General features: G+C 46.5%; 2 protein-coding genes across 2 annotated transcripts in view; both read left to right on the forward strand.

The window, feature by feature from the left end:
- The window catches only part of gpkow (G patch domain and KOW motifs), a 23159-nt gene extending 16158 nt beyond the window's left edge, over window positions 1-7001 (forward strand). The window contains exon 13 of the transcript XR_011354642.1: window positions 6742-7001. The gene's annotated coding sequence lies outside the window, so the exon portion shown is untranslated. The remainder of the gene's footprint in view (window positions 1-6741) is intronic.
- On the forward strand, window positions 5912-24855 carry LOC138759157 (uncharacterized). Its single transcript, XM_069929171.1, has 7 exons — window positions 5912-6129; window positions 12346-12462; window positions 20743-20779; window positions 22256-22323; window positions 22875-22924; window positions 23056-23394; window positions 24249-24855. Exons 1-6 carry the CDS (start codon window positions 6090-6092, stop codon window positions 23359-23361), a joined length of 618 nt encoding a protein of 205 aa, XP_069785272.1. The 5' UTR covers window positions 5912-6089; the 3' UTR covers window positions 23362-23394; window positions 24249-24855.
- The last annotated feature ends 246 nt before the right edge of the window (window positions 24856-25101 follow it).

Here is a 25101-nt window from a genome sequence, read left to right on the forward strand (position 1 = left end):
AGATGGCAAATGCAAGCAATACGATACCTAGGTATACAAATAAATAAAAACCTCGGCCATCTATATAAACTCAATATTATCCACTAATGAAAAAGTTACAGGACGACTTAGAGCATTGGAAAGACTTACCACTAACACTAATAGGAAGGATAAACTGTATTAAAATGAACATTTTCCCAAGGATACAATACCTATTTCAGGCATTGCCAATACACTTGACGGAGAAATTCTTCAAGGAGTTAAAGAAAATAATAAGGAAATTTTTATGGAAAGGGGGAAACCGAGGATAGCACTAGATAAATTAACAGAATGGTATAAACAAGGAGGCTTTCAACTGCCAAACTTTAAAAATTATTATAGAGCCGCACAATTAAGATACCTATCAGATTTTTATCAAACAAGGGAAAAGCCAGATTGGACTAGATTAGAACTAGATAAAATAGGGGAGAAGATACCCGAACATATATAAATGGGATGAAAAATTGGTACAACGTAGGAATTCTCCAGTATTACATCATCTGCTCAATATTTGGAAGAAGATTCATGTAGAAAGGAATAAAACAAATTACCAAGTACCAAAACTAATACTGACGCAAAATCAGCTAATCCCTTTTACAATAGATAACCTTTCCTTTAGAGATTGGGAGAGAAAAGGGATCAAAAGAATAGAAAATTGCTTTTCAGGAAATAAATTACTATCCTTTGAACAAATGAGGGATAAATATAATATAACTCAAGATACAGCGTTGGCATACTACCAACTGAAATCCTACTTGAAGGACAAATTGGGAAGCAGTCTGAGGTTACCAGAGGGAAGTAATTTTGAATATGTGATTACAGACACAATGATAATCAAAAAATTTATAACAAACATGTATATTAAACTACAAGAAAAGGAGAACGAGGAAACAAATAGTAAAACTAAACAAAAATGGGAACAAGATCTAAACATAAAGATAAAGAATGAAACATGGGAGAAGTTATGCTCAGGAACTATCAGAAATACAATAAATACGAGGTTACGTATGATACAATATAACTGAATATTACACCTCAAAAGTTAAATAAATGGGACCCAACAGTATCTGACAGATGTTTTCGCTGTAAAAAGGAAATGGGAACAATAATTCATGCAATCTGGACATGTGAGAAAGTGAAAAAAATTTGGGAAGATCTAAACCAGATATTAAATAAAATCACAAAAAGTAATATACCAAAAAACCCAGAGATCTTCCTCCTAAGTAACATAAAAAACAAAGAATTTGGACTTGATTTGGATGGTGCACAAAAAAGATTTGTTATGATACCCCTAGCTGTAGCAAAAAAATCTATTATGTCAGCCTGGAAATTAGAAGATAACTTGAGAATACAACAATGGTATATAGAAATTAATAAATGTATTCCATTAGAAAAAATAACATATAATTTAAGAAATAATATTACAATATTTGAACAAATATGGGAGCCATACATGAAACACAATAGAGAAAACCTACCGGGAACATCTACCACCTAAAATGACAGAAGGAGAAGGGAATGAAAAGAATTGACTCAGTGGAATTTCTTGTTTGTTTTTATTGAGTGACAACATTGTTTGACGGGTTTAATGTATCTTAGATTCTGAACTTTAAATGAATGGGAGGGGAGGTAGGGAGGGTGGGATGGGAAGAGGGGGGGGGAGAAAACGAAACTGTATATATTTGAAAAGGAAAATGTATGTATCTTGATCAATGTGATTAAAAGTGTGAAAAATAAAAAAATTTAAAAAGGTGGAGGTTCCAGGACAGATCCTCAGAGAGGCTGACACCCAGGAATTGGAAGTTCTTGACCCTCACCGCTGCTGAGCCCTCAATGAGGACTGGGTCGTGTTCCCCTGACTCCCTCCTGATGTCGACAATCACTCCTTGGTTTTGCTGACATTGAGTACAAGGTTGTCATTTAATTAGCTGATCCATCTCCCTCCTGCACGCCTCCTCATTGCCGAATGTGTGGCATTGGTATTGTGCTTGGCCACACGGTCGTGGGTGTAACAGGATGGTATCAGGGCATTTCAGCCCAGGGGTTGTTGGTTCATTGGGTGGCACGAATTGGGGTGAGGGGGGCAGAAATGGCCTGTTATTGTGCTGTACGTCTAAAAATTAAAAGGTTGGCCACCTCGATCTACATGAACAATGCCTCATCATCTCCATCAGGTTGCCTCTCGTACCCTGCCGCTCCAAGGAAAAAAGGCCGCCCTCACTCCACCTGTGGTCACAAAGCCTGCTCCCTACACCAGGCACCATCCTCTGCGGCTTCCATGTCCCTCCAGAACTGAGCACAGGACTCCCAAGTGGGGTCTGGACCAGGCCCCAATGGAGCTGCAATATGACCTCTTGGCTCCCAACTTCAGTCCCACGATGGTTGAAGGCCAATCCACCATGTGCCTTCTCAACCACAGACTGTTTGCTAAAAGTCAACTCCATTATGCATTGGGTGGGGGGGGGGGGGATGTGAACAAAAAAAACATGGTGCATTTTGCAAGAATGTGAATTCTTAACCACAACCGCATTCAGCTGCAGTTTCCTGTCGCTTTCCGAGCGGATGAACCATAATTTAAGTTTATTTTTCCACTTGAGGTTTTTTTTTGTTGCTTCAGCTGGGTCCCAAAAACAAAACGATTTATATTTACATTTTTAAGATTAAGAAAAAATTTAGACCTACATTTCTTTTAGCCCACGAGCCTGTCCCGCCCAATGCCACCTGATTGACCCCCCCCCCCTCCCACCCAAGGTACTTTTTAAATGGTGGGAAGAGGCCGGAGTCCCCATCAGGGTCCCGATTGCAGGCGCTGCAGCAGTGTGGCGAGTGGAAGGACATGGAAGCCGCAGAGGAGTATCGCAAGAATGGTGCCTGGTTTAGGGAGCAGGCCTCGTCACCACGGGTGGAGTGAGTGCGGCCTTTTCTCCTCGCGATGGTGGGGGACGATGAGAGGCATTGATCGTGTAGATCAGGGGTGGCCGACCTTTTAATTTAGACGTACAGCACAGTAACAGACAATTTTGCCCCCCCCCCCCCCCCCCCCCCCCCCCCAGTCCGTGCCACCCGATGAACCTACAACCCCCGGTATGTACTCATGGTCCGACAAGGCCTGCTACACCCATGACCGTGTGGCCAGGCACAATTCCAACGCCATCACCAAGTTTGCCGATGACACCACATTGTCAGCAGAATCCCAGACGGCAATGAGGTGGTGTGCAGGAGGTAGATAGATCAGCTTGTTGAATGACAACAACCTTGTGTTCAATGTCAGCAAAACCAAGGTGATTGTGGACTTCAGGAGGGAGTCAGGGGAACATGACCCAGTCCTCAGCCAAAGCTCAGTAGTGGAGAGGGTCAAGGACTTCAAATTCCTGGGGTGGGGGGGGGGAGGGTCGATATTTCCGATGATCTGTTCTGGAGCCTCCACGTTGATGCAATCACAAAGAAGGCTATACTTTGTGACATGTCTGAGGAGGTTCGGTACGTCACCAAAGACTCTCACAAACCTCCAAAGGTGGACCATGGGGGACGTTCTGGCTGGTTGGTACGGAGGCGCCAACTCTTAGGACAAGAATAAACCCCAGAAGGTCGTTATCTTGGCCTATGACATCATTGGCACCAGACTTCACTCCATCGAGGACATCGACTTCAAAAAGTGGCTTCTGTCCTCAAAGACCACTCAGGCCAGGCCCTCTTCATCCATCGGGGGGAGAAAGTTCCAGGAGCCTGAAGACAAGGGCATCTTCTTCCCCTCTGCCATCAGATTCCTGAATGATCCATGAACCAAACTCTGCCTGACTTTTCGTGCACTATTTTGTTACAGTAACGTTGTAGGATGGTTATAATAGGAATGTTTGCTCTATGACGCTGCAGCAAATACTGAATTTCATGACTTGTTCGTGACAATAAATTCTGATTCTCTCTGTCTGAAGGCTGGCCACCCCTAGTTTAGACAGAGGGCTTTTTCCCCGGGGTTGAAAGGGCAGCCACAAGAGGACATGGGTTTAAGGTGCTGGGGAGTCGGGACAGAGGAGATGTCAGGGGTACATTTTGTTTTAATGCTGAGAGTGGTGGAAGCGTGGAATGATTTGCTGGTGGAGGTGGAGTCTTTGAAGAGAATTTTCGATAGGTGCATGGGGGTTATAAAAATAGAGGGTGATAGGGAAGCTCAGTAATTTCTAAGATGGGGACATGTTTGGCACACCTCTGTGGGCCGAATGGCCCGTGTTGTCCTGTAGGTTTTCTATGATTTGTCTTGGCAGGGAGTGGTGATGTGCTCTGAGATCTGCTTGTGGGCTGGTACAGGAAGCAGCACATCTTCTGTTGTTGCCTCTCGTGGTGAAGTCGAACGCTGCGGCAGTGGCACTGAAAGGCGATATGCGCCATGGGTCGCAGTAGCTGCAGAAGAGAGGCCTTTCTAGCCTGCGCTAGAATTATGACGCGGCCTCACCCCCCTCCCCCACACCCTATGACCCACACCTCCCCTCCCGTCCATACGTACCTGTCCAAACTTCAGTGTTCACCAATTCAGCTTGTTCGCGAAGAAATTCCCACCGAAACGCCTCCCCTTTCACCTTTAACCTCTGGTTTGTATCTCACCCAACCTTGGTGGGGGAGAAAAAGCCCGCTTGCATTGAAGTCTGCAGATGCTGTGATTGATTGAACAGGCCGAAAACGTCATTGATATCTCCTGTGGACGCTGCGAGACCTGCTGTGTGTGTGTGTGCCCACAGAGCTATGCCAAACATATCCCTACCTTAGAAACGACTGGGCTTTCACACTGCCCTCTATCTAAGCTCCATGTCCCTATCCAAAAGTCTCTTCAAAGACCCTATCATACCCACCTTCACTGTCATCCCATTCCACACTCCCTTCCCCCTCTGCGTCAAAAAACCTGCCACCCCCCGACGTCTCCTTTGTGCTTACTCCCCAGCACTGTAAACCTGTATCCTCTTGTGGCTGCCCTTTCAGGCCTGGGGGCCTCTTCTGCCTATACCCATCATAATTGTGTAAACCTCACCCTCATTCCTCTAAGCTCCAGGGAATAAAGTCCTCTTCTTAAATGTTAAAATGGAGCCTGTTCTGCACTCCTACCACTCTCTGCATGAAGTTCCCCCTAAACCAGGGTTCTCAACCTCTTTTCTCTCCACTCGCATCCCACTTTAAGTAATCCCTCTGCCATCAGTGCTCTGTGATTAGTAAGGGATTGCTTAAGGTGGGAAGAAAAAGTTTGAAAATCACTGTTTTAACTGTCACTCTGACTCATGATGTGCATGGTTTCAGAACTCCCAAGAAAAGGGGCCAATGACAATTTTTCTCAAGCAAAATATTTCAGTAACAATCGGGTCTGGAGCAGTGATTCTCAACCTTCCTGCCTTAAGCAATCCTGTACTGATCATAGAGCATCAATGACGTAGGGATTACTTAACGTGGGACATGAGTGGAAAGAAAAAGGTTGAGAACCAGTGCCCCATACTTCTCCCGTTAACCCGTGTTCTCCGGTTTGTATCTCACCAACCCTCAGTGGGGAAAAACCCGACCTACATTTACTCTGTCTGTCCCCCTCGTAATTTTAAACACCTTGATCAAATCTCCCCTCGTTCTTCTACGCTCCAGGGAATAAAATCTGAACCTGTTCAATCTTTCCCTGTAACTCAGGTCCTGAAGTCCGGACAACTTCCTAGTAAATCTTCTCTGCTCTCTTTTGACTCAGACATGAGACAGTGGTTGAGCATGCAGGCTGCAGAGGCAGGAAATGTGAGGGGGAGGGGGGGGGGTGCCGAGAGATGCAGGAGCCTACCAGAAGGAGGGAGGGTGAGACAGACGCCAGGGCACGGACGGGGAGTTGACACGGCACAAAACTCAGCGGGGTGGGGGGGGGGGAGTGAGAGGATCGGGCAGAGGGAGTCGGAAGAGTTGGCCCCCAGCAGTGCCAGGGAGAGGCGAAGGGAGGCGGGGGGCTGCGGCCCAGTCGAGATGGACTGTTAGGCAGATCTCCCAGACGGACCCCACCCAGGCCAGAAGAGGTCCCCGCTGGAAGGCCATTCAAGGGCACCAACGAGGCGACAGGCATGATTGGGGCGGGGAGCAACCAGACCCAGCAGTGCCAAGGTGAGCGGCAGCGGCCGACCGTCGTACGCATCGGGCATGTGTGCAGAAGGGAACCTGCCCGACTTGTCAACCAGCGTCTGTGGAAGTGGGGGGAGGGAGAAAGAGAGTAAGCATCTTAAAACCTAAGTGCGTTGGATGGAGCAAAGGTTTGGGGGGTGGGGGGAAGGAGTTACCATGTTGCTGAGCTCTTCTCCACCCCACTCTCTTCTTGCCTTTACAGCACCAGCGATTGGGACTGGGGTTCAAATCCCTGCACTGTCTGTAAGGCGTTTGTATGTTCTCCCCGTGTCTGAATTGGGGGGGGGGGGGGTCCAGTTTTGTCTCACCATTCAAAAATGAAGGGCCGAATTTGTCATCGTGCTTTATATCTAAATTTTTTTTTTTAATTCCCACAATGTTCAAGACGCTGTAGAGCAGGGGTTTTCAAACTTTTTCTTACCACTCATGTCCCTTACTAATTTCTGATGGCAGAGGGATTACTTAAGGTGGTTTGGGAGCAGAAAGAAAAAAATTTGTCATACAACATTACAGCAAGGAAACAGGCCCTACTGCCCTTCGAGCCTCTGACCTGCACCCATTCCATACTCACGTACCTGTCTAAACCTTTCTTAGAATTGAGCGCATTCACCAGATCGGCTTGTCCTGCGGGAAGAAGTTCTCCTGAATGTGTAAAATTGTGAAAGGTGTAGCGGTAGGTACATTGTTTCCATTGGTGTGAGGGATGGTGGAGACCAGAATGAGGGGACATCGCCTCAAGATACAGGAGAGAAGATTTAGGACGGAGAGGCTTCCCACCCACCACCCCCAAGGGTGGGGAATCTGTGGAAGTTGCTGCCCAGTGGAGGTGATCTCAGTAAATATATTTAAGACGAGACTGGATGGATTTTTGCATTGTAGTGGGAAAAGGCAGGTCGGTGGAGAGGAGCTGATCATCAGATCAGTCATGATCTCATTGGATGGTGGATCAGGTTCGAAGGGATGAATGTCCGACTCTGCTCCTGTTTCTCAATCCCCCTGAACTTTTACCCTCAATGCACATCCTCTGGTTTGTGTATCAGTGGGAAAAATATCTATGTCCCCCTCATGATTTTAAACACCTCAATCAAATCTCCCTTCATTCTTCTATGCCCCGAGGAATAAAGCCGGCTTTGGTTCACTCTACCCCTCATAATGTTGTCCACCTTGATCAACTCTCCCCTCGCTCTTCTCCACTCCAGGGAATGAAGGTTTCCAGACGGCATCATTTTCAAGCCAGACCTGGGACAAAGGGTGGGGTTTTTTTCTGGACAGAGCGATTCATGTTTTGGGTCAGGACTCTGAAGCAAGTAAGGCGCGGAGCCTCAGGGAGACTGGGCGCAGACTGGGAGACTGCTTTGCCAAGCCCCTCGGCTCCGTCGGCCCCAATAGCAGGGTCTCCCAGTGGCCACACGTTTGAATTCCCTGCTCCATCCCTCTTGCCGATGTGTCTGTCCACAATCTCACACATGGTCAGACTAAGACCACCCACAAATTGGAGGAACAGCAACTCATCTTCTGTCTGGGCCCCTTCCAACCAGATGGCATTAATATACTTCTCTGGTTTCCGTTAAACTCTATCCACCCCCCACCACCACATCTTTCCCCCAGCTCTCTCTCCTTTCCCAGTCTCCTTTCGCACAGACATGATCATGACCTATTTTATCCAATTAACAATTTTTGTTGGTCTGGACTCCTCCCCTGCCCTTTCTCCCCCTACCCCCTCCTCCAGTCCCCTACACCTCTCCCTGTCTCTGTGACCCCCTCGGCTCAGATCCAAAACATGGGTAATATATCTTCAACTCCTATGGACGCTGCAAGCCACAGAACATTCCAGCACAGTGGAGACCCTTCAGCCCCCGATGTTGTGCCAACCCATACATACCTACCCCCCAAAAAACTAAACCCTCCCTATTTTCCCTTCTATGAGTCCCATAAAGGCCCCTAATGTTCCAGCCTCCACCCCCAGCCAGGCCCTCACAACTCTCTGTGTAAAAACTCACCCCTAAATCTCCCTCCTTTCACTTTGCCCAGACTTCCTCTGGTGTTTGCTGATCCTGCCCTGGCCTTCTACCCTATGCCAGAATCTTGTAGACCTCTATCATCCTTCTCTGCTCCAAAGAGAAAAGTCCCAGCTCTGCCAACCTGACCTCATGAGACATGTTCTCCAGTCCAGGGATCGTCCTGGTCAATCTCCTCTCGACATCCTGTAATGAGGCGATCAGACCTGAACACAACACTTCGCAGAGTGGAGGTGGGGGCCTAAACTTTCAGCAGAGGCCTAAAATGGAACGGGAGTTGAGAATGGCCTGCACAAGACTGCTCGGTGGTGGGGGGGAACAACGCCTTCTCACCACCCCGGCTCCCCAGCGAGAACCTTACTCCCTCTGCCTGCCCGACTAGTGAAGTTTCAGTGCAAACTGAGCCAGAGCAGTGTCGGGTGGACAAGGGTGTTGCTGGGGCTTGAGTTACGGGGTTAAACAGAGTGACAGTCTGCAGGCGCGGAGATGGTCATAAAATCTCAATAAGTGCTGAGGGAACTTGCAGCGCCCATGAGAGGCGAAGGTATATGACTGACGGGTTCAGTGCCGGGGCAAACCTTCAAGGTACCAGCAAAGAACAGGAAGGGGTCAGAATAAAGATGGAAGAGGAGACGAGAGAATTAACTTGGCTCTGTGAAAGGAGATGGGGGGGTGGGGGGAGAGAGACAGAAGGGGCGGGGGGGAAACGGGGAAGTCGATGTTAACACCGTCCGTGACGCAAGGCGAGGTGCTGTCCCTCTGAATGGTCTCTTGGTCCGGCTGTGCACCAGACCGCAGGCAGACGCGTCGGCCAGGGAATGGGGCGGCGAATTGAAACGGATGGCCGCTGGGGAGATCTGCACAGTTGCAGTGGGCGGAGCCGAGGGGCCTCTCCGACGCGGAGGAGAGCGCGGAGGGAGCACTGGTTGCGTTGGACCTGACTCTCCCCCCCCCCCCACCACTTCAGATTCACTTGGAAGGGCTGAATGGTGGTGATCAGGGTTAAACGGGAGGGCTTTATTTCCTGGAGCACAGAAGAGTGATTTGATCGAGGTATTTAAAATTATGAGCAAGCTTTTCCCACTGAGGTTGGGTGAGATACAATCCAGAGGGCATAAAACTGTAAGACACAGGAGCAGAAAGAGGCCATTCAGCCCATTAAGTCTGCCCTGCCATTCCATCATGGGCTGATCTGTTTTCCCACGGCCCATAATCTTGGACGCCCTGGCTCATCAAGAACCTCTCCCTTAAATGCCCCCAGTGACCTGGCCTCCAAAGCCGGCCGGGGCCACAAACCCCACGGATTCGCCGCCCTCCGGCTGAAGAAATTCTTCGCGTCTCCGCTCCCAGCGGACCTGGCGTCAGCAGCCACCTCGAGGGGCTGATCAGCAACCTTGTCCCAGCAGTGGAAGGGCAAAGCACTGGAGAGCTCAGCCCGTTCCGACCGGCAGCGGAAACGAAGATCCAGGGGCGAGAGCCGTTGATTAAGTGGCCAGAATCCTGGAAGGAGGCGATGGCTGGGGAAAAAGGTCAATGCAGACCTGTGAGAGACACCATGACGAAGTTGGACGCACTGGGAAGATCTCTCCAGAGCTGCTGAAAAGGGGTGGCTCTGGATAAGGAGAAAGAATTCCACCTGCTCCCCTCCCCCTAACCTACCCCCAAGTGAGGGGTAAGCCCGGAGACGCCGGGATTCACTGCTGAGTCCAGGAGTGCATCGTTAACATCTCATCCAACGTGAAGTTGTCCCGGACTCTCCCACCATGGTGGGGGGGGGCGGGAAGGGAGTTCACGGAGAGACTGGCGGGAGCTGGGGTGGCGAAAGCGGGCTCGATTTTGAACATTGAAGAATAATTTGCACAGGCACGTGGCTGGAATTTGGGGCTGAGGCAGGGTGAGGGTCTAGCACAGGCTAGAAGGGCCAAAGGGCCGGTTTCCTGTTCTGCAGTGTTTTACATCGAGCATTTCCTGCTTCTGCAGGCCTGTTACTTCATATTTCCGCAGCCTTGCACTGTCGAAACGTGTGGAATGGGCCAGATGAGGGCGAGAGTAGGCGGACACAGAGGTCTCTGCAGGCATAGACATGTCCCCATTTTGGACAGGTCCTTCCTGCATCGATTCCTTTTCTGTCCTGCACGGAAACACCTTACGCCTGCTGCAGAGCAGAGCAACAATCAAAAGAGAGTCGCTTCAGAGACACAAAGTGTCTGTGGGTTCACCTTCAGCACTCCCTCAGCCTCCTGTCCATCTGAGCTCCAGATCCGAACTGCCGATGCGACCGGAAAGCCTCCAGCCTCTTCAGAGGCCCCCTTCTTGTCATCCTTGTGCTCGTTCTCAGGCTCCTGGAGCTTTTCCCCGATAGGAGCAGATTGAAGGTGGTGGGGGTCTTTGCTGTTTTAAGATGCCACCTCTTGTCGATGTCCTTGATGGGTTGAAGTCCGCTGCCGTGATGTCGCAGGCCTGGTCTGGAGTTTATTCTTGTCCTGGGAGTTAGTGCCTCCATTGCAGAAAGTGATGCCATCAACCAGAACGCTCTTCACGGGCCACCTGTAGATATTTATGAGAGTATTCGGCGACGAACAGAACCTCCTCAGACACCTCACAAAGGCTATCCGTTGGTGATCATCAACGTGGACAGGTCCTCGGTAGATGTTGATCCGTCCCCCCAGGAATTTGAAGTCCTTGACCCTCTCCGCTGCTGAGCCCTCGATGAGGACTGGGTTGTGTTCCCGACTCCCCCTTCCTGAAGTCCACAGCCATCTCCTTGGTGTTGCTGACTTTCCATGGGCCAATCGATCTCCCCTCTGCATGTTCCCTTGTTGACATCTGGGATTCAGCCAACGACCATGGGGTCACCGGTGAAATTTGTAGACGGCTCTGGAATTGTGCCTGGCCGCACACAGTCACAGGTGTAGAGTGAGTAGAGCAGTGGGCTGAGCCCGCATCCTTGGGGCGCGCCTGCGTTGGTGGAGGGGTAGCAGCTGCTCCTGACCTGGTTGCGCGAGTCTGGTGGCCTCTCTCCTGACGGCAGCAGCGAGAACAGATCGTGTCCTGGGTCGGGCGGATCCTTGATGATCGCTGCTTCTTTCCGACGGTACATGGACTCCCCCACCCCGGAGGTGGGGGGGAGGGCATTTAAAGACTGTGAACATTTTCCTTCTGCCCATCAATGATTTTATCAAACTCCACAAGGTACCCACTTCACCCACTGACGTTCTGGGGAGAAAGGCCTTGTGAGGGTTTCAGTCCCGGGAAATCTTTTCTGCTGCTGGACAACCAGAGGGTCAAGAACTGCATGCGGACTTGGATGGAGAGCAACAACAACCTCGCACTCAATGTCACCAAGACCAGGGAGGGAAAGTCAGGGGTGCATGACCCAGTGATCATTGATAGAGATAGAGAGGGCGAGCACATTTAAGTTCTTGGGAGCCACCATCTCAGAGAGTCTTTCCTGGACCCCACACGCCACTGGCATCGTGAAGAGAGCCCGTCAGCGCCTTTACTTCCTCGGGAGTTGGCAGAGGTTCAGTACGACCCTGGCGAATTTCTATGGATGTGTGGTGGAAAGTGTGCTGACCAGGTAGTATGGGGACACCAATACCCCCTGAGCATAAAGCTCTGCAAAAGGTAGTGGACATGGCCCAGGACATCATGGGCAAAACCCTTCCGCCACCATCGAGGACATCTTGGGGACGCTGCCATTGGGGAGCACAGTTATCATCAAGGATCCACACTGCCCAGCACACGCCCCGTTCTCCCTGTTGCTATCAGGAGAGAGGTCTGGGGTGGGGGGGGGGGGGGGGGGAATCACAAAACACGTGCCACCAAGTTCAGAAATAGCTGCTACCCCACCACTATTAGACTCCTCAAAGACAAACTCCATCAGGGATTCTGACCTGTGCACTTTAGTGATTTTGTGTTCTCTCTGTCTCGCACAGTCATTTTGTTTACATTTGTTATCTGATCACAATCCTTTATTTGTTTACAAGTCTTCACAATGAGCAGTAATTCTGGCGCACCTCCTACAGGGAAACGAGTCTATGTGATGTGTGTATATTCTCTGACAATAAATCTGAGACCTGAGATGAGCAGCGGGATGAACACCGGTCCCTCGAGAGATGCCTGCGTTATCCATCAGTGTGGGCAAGATCTCGGACTTGACCTCATTTCTCTGTTCCAGGACTTCAGGATCTGTGCTGCAGCTCCCTCATGTGGATTATCTGCGGGGTGTCCGGGGCTCTTCTGCTTGTCTCGCTCTCCTGCAATGTCCTCTGCTGCGCCCAGAGCTACCGGAGAGGTAAGTGGACTTGGAGGCGGGTGGTCCACTTGGTCCCTTCGTAATTCCCTGGGATCTCAGGGCACGAGCTGGCCCATTGGGTCTGCCCTGCCATTCTCATCATGAGCTGATCTGCCACCCTTCTCCTGCAACCCTCATCAAACACTTGTCAATCTCTGACTTAAATGCACCCAACTAGCTCATATCCATGGCCGCAAGTTCCACAGACTCACGACCCTCTGGCTAAAGAAATATTTCCGCGTCTCTGTTTCAAATGGACGCCCTGTTACCCTGAAGTTGTGCCCCCTTGTCCTAGACTCCCCCACTGTGGGAAACATCCTTGCCACATCCACTCTCTCCAGGCCTTTCAGCACTCGAAAAGCCTCTATGAGGTTTCCCCCTCAATCCTTCTGTACAGACCAAGAACCAGCCATCATTCCCCATATTCGAACCCTGGTATCGTTCCTCTCCAACCCCAGCATGTCTTTTCTCAAATACGTTGCCCAGAACTGTGTGCATGTCAGGCCTCACCAGTATCCTATAAAGTCTCCACACCACAGCCCTGCTCTAGTATGCCGTACCTCTTGAAATGAATGCTGACCCAACCTTCGAGGGATCCTGCACGAGGATCCCCAGGCCCCCATGGCACCTTGGAAGTTTGGATTTCCCCCCCCCCCCCTACCCCTTTAAATAATAGTCTGCCCGTCCATCTCTTCTGCCCCGACTGCACACTGTGCAGGCCTTTCGGCCCTTCTGGTCTGCGCTGGCCATCATCTCCCTGCTCCAACTCCACAACCTTCCAGGCCTCTCCCCTCCCTCGCGTCTGTCCAATTTAAAACTCGTGGTCGAGCCTGAGCTCACCACATTCCCGCCGCTCTCTGAGCAAAGAGCGTCCCCCTAGACCTTTCCCCATCAGCTCAAAACAACGTCCCCTGTATTGATCTCCCCCGATTTATGTGGAGCCTCCTTGCATCCACTCTATCTACACCTCTCATAATCTCGTAAACCTCAATCAAATCTCCCTCATTCTTCTACGCTCCAGGGAATAAAGTCCGAACCTGTTCAACCTTTCCCTGTAACTCAGTTCCTGAAGTCCGGGAAACATCTGGGTTTCTATCTTACTGGTATCTTTCCTGGAGTTCGGTACCAAAACTGCACACAATTCTCTCAATCATGCCTTGTACAACTTCAATATAACACCCCAGCATTGTAATTCATTTGCCACCTGCTTTGTCCATCCTCCTGATCTACCCAAGTCTCTCTGCAGTCTCTCTGTTCCTCTCCTCACCCCCCCCCCATCTCTCGTTGCATCACATCTGCCCATTTTCTCAATTTTTCTGTCCCCGTCAAGGGAAACGAACCCTCCACAGAGATTTTCTGTAGACATACCATCCTCCAACAACACCTTCTCAGTTTAATTTTTTATTTTTCACACCATAAATCACATTAACCATGGTACACACTTTTTCCTTTTCACACATATACAGTGCCATTTTTCACCCCCCCTCCCTCCTCCCAACCCACCCTCCCCACCCCCCCCTCCCGTCCATTTAAGGTATACAATCTAGGATACATTTAACCAGTCAGACAATGTTGTCACTCAACAAAAATACACCAGAAATTCTACTGAGTCCATTCTTTTCATTTCCTTCTCCTTCCATAAACTTAGGTAATGATTGTCCCCGGTAGGTTTTTGCTATTGTATTTAATGTAAGGCTCCCATATTTGTTCGAATATTTCAATATTATTTCTTAAACTATATGTTATTTTTTCTAATGCAATACATTTATTCATTTCTATATACCATTGTTGTATTTTCAAATTATCTTCCGATTTCCAGGTTGACATAATACATTTTTTTGCTACGACGAGAGCTATCTTAACAATTCTTTTTTGTGCACCATCCAAATCAATTCCAAATTCTTTGTCTTTTATGTTACTTAGGAGGAAGATCTCTGGATTTTTTGGTATATTGTTTTCTGTAATTTTATTTAATATCTGGTTTAGATCTTCCCAAAATTTTTCTACTTTCTCACATGTCCAGATTGCATGAATTGTTGTTCCCATTTCTTTTTTTACATCGAAAACATCTATCAGATACTGTTGGGTCCCATTTATTTAACTTTTGAGGTGTAATGTATAGCCTGTGTATCCAGTTATATTGTATCATACGTAACCTCGTATTTATTGTATTTCTCATCATTCCAGAACATAACTTCTCCCATGTTTCCTTTTTTGTCTTTATATTTAAATCTTGTTCCCATTTTTGTTTAGTTTTACCATTTGTTTCCTCATTCTCCTTTTCTTGCAGTTTAATATACATATTTGTTATAAATCTTTTGATTATCATTGTATCTGTAATCACATATTCAAAGTTACTTCCCTCTGGCAAACTCATACTGCTTCCTAATTTATCCTTCAAGTAGGATCTCAATTGGTAATATGCCAGCGCTGTATCTTGAGTTATATTGTACTTATCTTTCATTTGTTCAAAGGATAAGAATCTATTTCCTGAAAAACAATTTTCTATTCTTTTAATCCCTTTTTTTCCCATTCTCTAAAGGAAAGGTTATCTATTGTAAAAGGGAGTAACTTATTTTGCGTCAATATTAGTTTTGGTAATTGATAATTTGTTTTATTTCTTTCTACATGAATCTTCTTCCAAATATTGAGGAGATGATGAAATACTGGAGAACTTCTATGTTTTACCAATTTTTCATCCCATTTATATAATATGTGTTCAGGTATCTTTTCCCCTATTTTATCTAATTCTAATCTCATCCAATCTGGCTTTTCCCTTGTTTGATAAAAATCTGATAGGTATCTTAATTGTGCAGCTCTATAATAATTTTTAAAGTTTGGCAGTTGTAAGCCTCCTTGTTTATACCATTCTGTTAATTTATCTAGTGCTATCCTCGGTTTCCCCCCTCTCCATAAAAATTTCCTTATTATTTTCTTTAACTCCTTGAAGAATTTCTCTGTCAGTTGTATTGGCAATGCCTGAAATAAGTATAATATCCTTGGAAAAATGTTCATTTTAATACAGTTTATCCTTCCTATTAGTGTTAGTGGTAAATCTTTCCAATGCTCTAAATCGTCCTGTAATTTTTTCATTAGTGGATAATAATTGAGTTTATATAGTTGGCCGAGATTTTTGTTTATTTGTACACCTAGGTATCTTATTGCTTGCATTTGCCATCTAAATGGTGATTCCTTCTTAAATTTTGAGAAATCCGCATTATTCATAGGCATTGCTTCACTTTTATTTACGTTTATCTTGTAACCCGACACTTCTCCATATTCCTTCAATTTCTTATATAATTCTTTTATTGATAGTTCTGGTTCTGTTAAGTACACTATAACATCATCTGCAAATAAACTGATTTTATATTTCTTGTCTTTTATTTTTATTCCTTTTATATTATTATCTATTCTTATCAGTTCTGCTAGTGGTTCTATAGCTAACGCAAACAATTAAGGTGATAGTGGACATCCCTGCCGTGCTGACCTGCTTAAGTTAAATTGCTTTGATACATGTCCATTTACTGTCACTTTCGCTAATGGTCCCTTATATAATGCTTTAATCCAATTAATATACTTCTCCGGTAAACTGAATTTTTGCAATACTTTGAACAAATAATTCCATTCTACTCTGTCAAAGGCCTTCTCTGCGTCTAAAGCAATTGCTACTGTAGGTGCTTTATTTCCTTCTACTGCATGAATTAAGTTAATAAATTTACAAATATTGTCTGTTGTGCGTCTTTTTTTGATAAATCCAGTTTGGTCTAAATTTACCATTTTCGGTACATGCTCTGCTAATCTGTTTGCTAATAGTTTAGCTATTATCTTATAATCTGTGTTAAGCAAAGATATTGGTGTATATGACGCTGGTGAGAGTGGATCTTTCCCTTGCTTTAGTATTACTGTAATTATTGCTGTTTTACATGAATCTGGTAAGCTTTGTGTTTCATCAATCTGGTTGATTACTTCCAGGAGGGGCGGAATTAATAAGTCTTTAAATGTTTTGTAGAATTCTATTGGGAATCCATCCTCTCCTGGTGTCTTATTATTTGGTAATTTTTTTATTATCTCTTGTATTTCTACTATTCCAAATGGCTCTGTTAATTTATTTTGTTCCTCTATTTGTAGTTTTGGTAGTTCAATTTTAGTCAGAAATTCATCTATTTTCCCTTCTTTCCCTTCGTTTTCAGTTCGGTATAATTGTTCATAGAATTCTCTAAAGTTTTCCTTAATTTCTTTTGGATTATATGTAATTTGTTTGTCTTTTTTCCTTGATGCCAATACCATTTTCTTAGCTTGTTCTGTCTTAAGCTGCCATGCTAGGATTTTGTGCGTTTTTTCACCTAGTTCATAATATTTCTGTTTTGTCTTCATTATATTTTTCTCCACCTTATATGTTTGTAGTGTTTCATATTTTATTTTTTTATCCGCCAATTCTCTTAGTAATATCTTCCTTCATTACTAATTCTTTTTCTATATTTACTATTTCCCTTTCCAACTGCTCTGTTTCCTGATTATAGTCCTTCTTCATCTTATTATTTGCCCTCTAATGAATGCTTTCATTGCATCCCATAGTATAAACTTATCTTCCACTGATTCCGTATTTATTTTAAAATACATTTTAATTTGTTTTTCAATAAATTCTCTAAAATCCTGCCTTTTAAGCAACATGGGGTTTAATCTCCATCTATACATTCTTGGAGGGATGTCCTCTAACTTTACTGTCAATATTAAGGGTGAATGGTCCGATAGTATTCTAGCTTTATATTCTGTTTTTTTTACTCTATCTTGCATACGAGCTGATAACAAAAATATGTCTATTCTTGAGTATGTTTTATGTCTAGCCGAGTAATATTAATATTCCTTTTCCTTTGGGTGTTGTTTCCTCCATATATCCAAAAGTTGCATTTCTTCCATCGATTTAATTATAAATTTGGTTACTTTGTTCTTTCTGTTAATTTTTTTCCCAGTTTTGTCCATATTTGAATCCAAATTCAGGTTGAAATCCCCTCCTATTAATATGTTCCCTTGCGTATCTGCTATCTTCAAAAAGATATCTTGCATGAACTTTTGATCTTCTTCGTTAGGTGAATATACATTGAGTAGATTCCAAAACTCTGAATATATCTGACATTTTATCATTACATATCTCCCTGCTGGATCTATTATTTCCTCTTCTAGTTTAAATGGCACATTTTTACTAATTAATATAGCTACTCCTCTTGCTTTTGAATTATACGATACTGCTGTTACATGTCCTACCCAATCTCTCTTTAATTTCTTATGTTCCAATTCAGTTAAATGTGTTTCTTGCACAAATGCTATATCAATTTTTTCTTTTTCAGTAAATTTAGCAGTTTCTTCCTTTTAATTTGGTTATGTATTCCATTAATATTTAAAGTCATATAGTTCAACGTAGCCATTTTATACTTTGTTTATCTTCCCTTTCCGTTTCTGCATCATTACTTTTCCTTCTTATCCATTTCTGTTTTCTTGTTTTGAATCCTTTATAAGACAACATTCCTAAAACATCAAACATTTTCCTTATTCTCCTATTTAAAACTTCTTTAGCCCCAATCCCCCCTTCCCCTCCTGAGTTGTCCTTTATCCCTTGTCGGACAACCACATCTCCCCTCTCCATTTGGATTTGCGAATTCACTCGCAAGCGTCAGCTGATTTTGCAGTGACCGTAATACCCCCCCACCCAGCCCCCCCCAGAAAAGATTTCGCTTTTCGTATGTGACAAAGGTCACTCTTTTAATTCCCTCCTTATTCCCTCTATTCCTTTTCCTTCCCTTATTAATTCTTGTCTATACTATCTATATTTCCCTCTAAATACGGATACATTCATGTATGCACATTATACATATACACACATATACCTCTTTACCCACATACATATAAATCGTGGTCATTTTTACTCTTATTACATATCTTCATCTCTCTGTTTGTTTTGTAGTTATTCTGCAAATTTCCTTGCTTCCTCTGGATCCGAGAATAGTTTTTTTTCCATAAGATCGTTTTCGATGTTTTGAACTCTTTCCTCCTCTTCAGGAGCTCAAAACTTATGTCTTTTCAGTTTGCAGTCTTTTGTACTCTCGTTACACGTCTTCATCTCTCAGTCTATTTTGTAATTGTTCTGCAAATTTTCGTGCTTCCTCTGGATCCGAGAATAGTCTGTTTTGTTGTCCTGGAATAAATATTTTCAATACCGCTGGATACTTTAGTATAAATTTATACCCTTTCTTCCATAAAATCGCCTTTGCTGTATTGAACTCCTTTCTCTTCTTCAGGAGTTCAAAACTTATATCTGGATAAATGAAGATTTTTTTGCCCTTTGTACTCCAGTGGCTTATTGTCCTCTCTTACTTTTTCCATTGTTTTCTCCAGTACCTTTTCTCTTGTAGTATATCTTAGGAATTTTACTAAAACAGATCTTGGCTTTTGTTGTGGTTGTGGTTTAAAGGCCAATGCTCTATGTGCCCTTTCTATTTCCATTTCTTGCTGTAGTTCTGGACATCCTAGGATCCTAGGGATCCAATCTTTTATAAACTCTCTCATATTCTTGCCTTCTTCATCTTCCTTAAGGCCCACTATCTTTATGTTATTTCTTCTGTTATAATTTTCCATTATATCTATTTTCTGAGCTAACAGTTCTTGTGTCTCTTTAACTTTTTTTATTAGATTCCTCTAATTTATTTTTTAAGTCCTCTACCTCCATTTCTACTGCTGCTTCTCGTTCTTGCACCTTGTCCATTCTTTTTCCCATTTCTGATAAGGTCATATCTATTTTATTCATTTTCTCTTCTGTATTGTTTATTCTTCTTCTTAAATCATCAAATTCCTGCGCTTGCCATTCTTTAAATGACTCCATGTATTCTTTAATAAGAGAAAGTAAATCCTTCTTCTTCTATTTCACTGTACTCTTCCTCTTCCTCTTCCTCTGGGTTGGCCATCTGTTGTTTCTTTGTTGCCCTTTTCTTCTCTTCTTTCTTGTTTTCATTGTCTTCTGTATTCTCTTCTTGCTGCAGGTGTTCTGCAGCTGTCATTGCCGGCTGTGGAGATCGACTCCCCAGCTGGTCCCCCCTCCCTTCGGTGTGTTTTTTTTCATGCGTATCGCGCATGCGCACTTTTACTCGGCTCAGCGAGCCATTTTTGTAGTCCATATTCTACCGACCTGAGGGAGCGGGTTTCTCTCTCCACCGCGGGCCTCTTCGAACAGGTAAGGCCTTTTCCTTCATCTTCCGTTGTCTTCTCTTCCTCTCTTCTTACCGTTGGTTTCGACTTTTCTTTTTTCGTCGCCATCTTCTTTCCACCTTTATATTCACTTTACTTTGATTTTTATTTCTGTGCCTTTGTGTTTTGCTTTGTTTTTTCTGACTTTTCTGGAGAGGGCTGGAGTTCACCGTCCGGCCACTACTCCATCACGTGACTCCTCAACAACACCTTCTCAGTTAACGACATGTCAAACCTGCCTGGCCTGCAGGAACCATAGAACAATTACAGCACAGAAACAGGCCCTTCAGCCCCTCTAGCCAAACCATTTTTTTGCCTCATCCCACTGACCAGCACCCAGTCCGTACCCCTCCCATCCATGGACCTGTCCAAATTCTTCTTAAATGTTAATATTGAGCCCGCATTCACCACCTCAGCTTGTTCTACACTCCTATGTGAAGAAGTTCCTCCTAAACTTTTCCTCTTTCACCCTTAACGTCTGGTTTGTATCTCACCGACCCTCGGTGGGAAAAGTTGATCTACATTTACTCTGTCTGTCCCCCTTATAATTTTAAACACCTCGATCAAATCTCCCCTCATTCTTCTACACTTTAGGGAATAAACTCTGAACCTGTTTAACCTGTAACTCAGTTCCTGAGAAAGGATCTCAGGGCCGTATGTGATGTCATGTATGTACTCCGACAATGAGGGACAGCATGGTTAGCATAACGCCTTTACAGTGGATTTGATTTCCGCGCCATCCGTAAGGAGATTGCACGTTCTCCCCAAGTCTGGGTGGGTTTTCCCTGGGAGGGGGTCTCCGGCTTCCTCCCACCCTTCAAAATGTAGTGGGGGTTGTAGGTCAAATTGGGTGTAATTGGGCGGCATGGGCCCATGGCCATCAATTCAGGGCAGTAGGACCCCACAGAGCAGCACCGTATCTCCACTCTCCCCAGGTCCACACCAGTGGTCGCGATGTCAGGTTTTTTTTTAACTCGATGGGCTGCATGGCCTACTGTTCCTGATACACTGGTTCACATGAAATAACGCTGAGCTTTTTTCCAGGTAACACCAGCAAGTTCCTTCCTCGCTTCCAGAGAAGGTAAAAGGCGACCTTTCTCAAAAAGCAGAAGTATTTGTACAGTGATTAAACCTCACACAGCATGCCTCTTGGCCCTTGGCTGAGACCTTAAATACAGAATTGTTCACACACGTCTCAGTCTGGGAAAAGCAGACAGGGAGGGGTGTAGGGGACCGGAGAGGGTTACACAGATGAGGAGGGGTGTAGGGGACCAGAGGGGGTTATAGAGAGAGGGACGGGTATAGGGGACCAAAGAGGGTGAGAGACATGGAGGGGACCAGAAGGGGGTTACAGAGTCAGGGAGGGGTGTTAGGAACCGGGAGTGTTTACAGTGGGTGGGGTGACATGGTTAGCACAATACAGCCCCAGCAACCAGGGTTCAAATTCGCCACTGTCTAAGGAATTTGTACGCTCTCCCCGTAACCTGCCCGGGTTTTCCATGGGGACTCTAGTTTCCTTCCACCCTCCAAAATGTTGGGGGTTGTAGGTTAATTTGCGTCTGATTAGGCGGCATGGACGTAAATAGCCAAATTAGGTTCTGTTGTGGTGTAAATAAAAACTCAGTTCAGGTTACCTCATGACAGGAAGGATGTGGCACCTCTGGAGAGGGGGCAGAGAAGATTCACCAGGATGTTGCCTGGGTTGGGAAACAAGTCTCATGAGGCAAGGTTAGCAGAGCTAGGACTTTTCTCTCTGGAGTGGAGAAGAATGAGAGGAGACTTGATAGAGGTCAACAAGATTCTGAGAGGCAGAGACAGGGTGGATGGCCAGCGCCTGTTTCCCAGACACCAGAGGACGTCTGTATAAGGTGAAGGGAGGGAAGTTCAGGGGTAATTTTTTTTTATATACAGAGAGTTGGGGGGGTCTGGAAGGCCTCGCCAGGGGAGGTGGTGGAGGCTGGAACATTTAAGAGACTCTTAGATGGCCCATGGTTGGAAGAAAAATTGAGGAGTATGGGGTAGGGAGGGATTAGTACTTTAAAAAAAATATTGTCGGCACATCGAGGACCGAAAGGCTTGTACTGTGCTTGCGTGTTCAATGTACTCCTCATTGGGGCAAGAGATCCCAGAGGATCAGAGCTAGCACCACCAGGCTGAGGAACAGCTTCTTCTCACATGCTTAATGACCAAAGGAACTGCTCCCACTGACCTTCCGAGACTCTCATAGTCACAAAACAATTATTTGTGTTGATGAAATACTTGTCCTGCATATGTATAATTGATCCATGACGTCTGTGTGTGTTGCACCGATTTACAACCCATTCACCTATACCCCCCCCCCCCCCCACCCGGATGGCTTTGAACGGTGGGAGGAAACCAGAGCCCACAGTGGGAGGGGAAACCCACGGAAGTACAAACACCTCAGACAGCACAGGGATTCGAACCCCTGGTTGTTGGCATTGTGGACAGCTCGACGAGGTTGTGTCTGTCACCTTCACCCTTCTCTTCCTCAGCTTGACGAGGTTGTGTCCATCACCTTCATCCTTCTCTTCCCCAGTTTCAGCTTCAAGTCAGAAGAGGTCGAGGATAATCCTGTGTACGGGAACATCAACTACCTTTACACAGGTGAGGGGTGCTGCATATCACCGTTACTGAACGTGGGCGTGCGCGCACTCACTGACCTGGCTTTCTCTGGGGGGGAGAAATATACCGAGTTGAGCAGCGTTGGATCAGGCTGGCCCGTGCTGACCCTGGCTTGTCCTGAACCTCTCTGACATGTGCGCTCATCGAACTTGAGCGTGTGCAGACATACACACACAGACAGATAAACTCAGACATACAGACAGGTACACACAAACACAGGTATTGAGACAGACAGATACACTCAAACACACACACAGAGATATACTGAGACACAGACAGGTACATTCAAACACACACACACACACACAAATATACTGAGACAGACAGATACACTCAAACACACACGCACAGATACACAGACACACCCCCCCCCCCCCCCCCCCAAGAAGGTCAGGATGGAACCTGAGCTCAACTCACTGCCAGTGTTTTAATGAATTTTTTCCCCAAACATTTCTATGAAAGAGCGATTCTAGAAATATGCCCATTGGTCTTCATAAGGGAGCACTGATCACCGCTCACCGTTCTCTCCGCAGGGATGGAGAGAGGGAACATTGCACAGACAATAGAAAATGATAAACTAAAGGTAGGTTTAACAACAGTGTGATGGGATGGTGCGGAGGGAGCTTCACTGTGTCCGACCCTCTCCCCGGGGAGGGTGTGATGGGACGGTGCGGAGGGAGCTCCACTGTTTATTTCCCTCCTATCTGTGCTCAGCGACAGATCTGCTACGCCAAATTACAACTGGCCCCATTGGGTACACAGCAGGGCAGGAACAAATCCAAGACCCAGTACACGGACATCATGAATGTGCTCTCAAGTTCTCACGTGGAGAATCAGGCAGCGAACGGGAATCCTGGTCCGTGGAAGGACAGTACCCAGAGCACAAGCCTGTCCCCCGCCAACCTTCACCTCCTAGACTTGGAGCCCTCAGACCTCTATGCCTCGGTGCGACTGGTCGAGCGTGGAGAGAAGGACTGGAGGGGTCAGTATGCTAACAAAGAGAGCCTCAAAATTCAGTGAGACAGGAACGGCAGAAGTCAGCAGGTCCCTCAGGTACGTGACCATCACAAGGACCCCCCAAGTCAAACCCTACTAGCAAAATTGTCCACCCTTTCCATTCTGGGGAGGCGGTGTTACAGGGGGTCCTAGGGAGGTTGTTGGTGTTTACAGGGGATCCTGGGGAGGGTGTCATTGTTACAGGGGGTCCCAGGGAGGGTGTCGGTATTTACAGGGGGTCCTGGGGAGTTTCTGTGTTTATAGGGAGTTCCAGAGAGTGTCAATGTTTACAGGGGGTCCCGGGGAAAGTTTTGGTGATGACAGGTTCCAGGGAGTGTGTCAGTATTTACAGGGGGTTCCGGGGAGGGTGTCAGTATTTACAGGGGATCCCAGGGATAGTGTCTGCAGGGGGTCCCAGGGAGAGTGTTGGTGTTTGCAGGGGGTCCCTGGGAGTGTCAGTGTTTGCAGGGGGTCCCAGGGAATGTGTCTGTGTTTGTAGGGTGTCCCGGGGAATGTGTATGTGTTTGCAGGGGGTCCCGGGGAATGTGTATGTGTTTGTAGAGGGTCCCGGGGAATGTGTATGTGTTTGCAGGGGGTCCCGGGGAATGTGTATGTGTTTGCAGGGGGTCCCGGAGAATGTGTATGTGTTTGCAGGGGGTCCCGGGGAATGTGAATGTGTTTGCAGGGGGTCCCGGGGAATGTGAATGTGTTTGCAGGGGGTCCCGGGGAATGTGAATGTGTTTGCAGGGGGTCCCGGGGAATGTGAATGTGTTTGCAGGGGGTCCCAGGGAATGTGTATGTGTTTGCAGGGGGGTCCCGGGGAATCTGTTGGTGTTTACATGGGGTCCTGGGGAGGGTGTTGGTGCTCCCATAGTCACTGACCTTTCTCTCTCCCCCCCCCCCCACCCCAGATATTGGCTGAACTTCCAGACCTTTCTGTTCAATTTTAATTTCTTACGTTGAATGGAGCTCCAAACTTCTGCAGCTGGGATGTGCGCCCAAGATGGTGACGTCTGTTCTGGGCAGTGGCCCATGAAGGGTCGCAGACTCCAGAGGTGTTCAGTACAGGGCTTCAGAATCGTCACGCCACCCCTTCCCCAAGAAGAAGCAGAGGAAGCGACCCCACGGGGACGGTACCCACGGTGGTGGAGCAGTGTCTGAACGACCCGCTCGGGGTGCAGTTCATGGGAACTGGGCATTGGAGCTGGGATTTGACAGGGCGGGAACGGGGCCTTGGGTGCTGACCGCATCAGATGTTCGGATTTGGAATTTGGGCAGCCAACTGACCCGACTGGACTCTGCATCTGTGGGAGTGCTGGAGGCGAATCCAAGGTGGACATTCAGTGACTCTGGGGGGACTCTTTTTTGCTTCTCTTTCTCTCGATCTGTAAGCAGGCGATGGGGAATCCTCACGGCGACCCCTTGTCTGCCTTACGGCAGGGAAGTGTTGAAGTACTTCAACTGCATTACATTTTTAAACGTCCATTTATGTGACAATAAAATGAACCTTTCAATTGACAGGGGATCTGTTCTAGAAGACGCGGCCTTTAACCGCGAGGAAGAGTTCACCCCTTCCCACCAGATCTCTGGGAGGTGGGGGTCCCACACCGGACGAACGACCTTCCACGTGAGCCAGAGGGACAATAAAAAACTGGTCGTTCAGGATTTCCCCTCCCACCCCTTTAACCCTTACCTCCTCCTCGACGCCGGGCTCACGGGTTTTGGCATGTGTGGTGTTAACTTGGGACCCTGGCGCCCTTTTTC

The sequence above is a fragment of the Narcine bancroftii genome, chromosome 3, assembly GCF_036971445.1.
Source record: "Narcine bancroftii isolate sNarBan1 chromosome 3, sNarBan1.hap1, whole genome shotgun sequence".
Lineage (NCBI taxonomy): Eukaryota > Metazoa > Chordata > Chondrichthyes > Torpediniformes > Narcinidae > Narcine > Narcine bancroftii.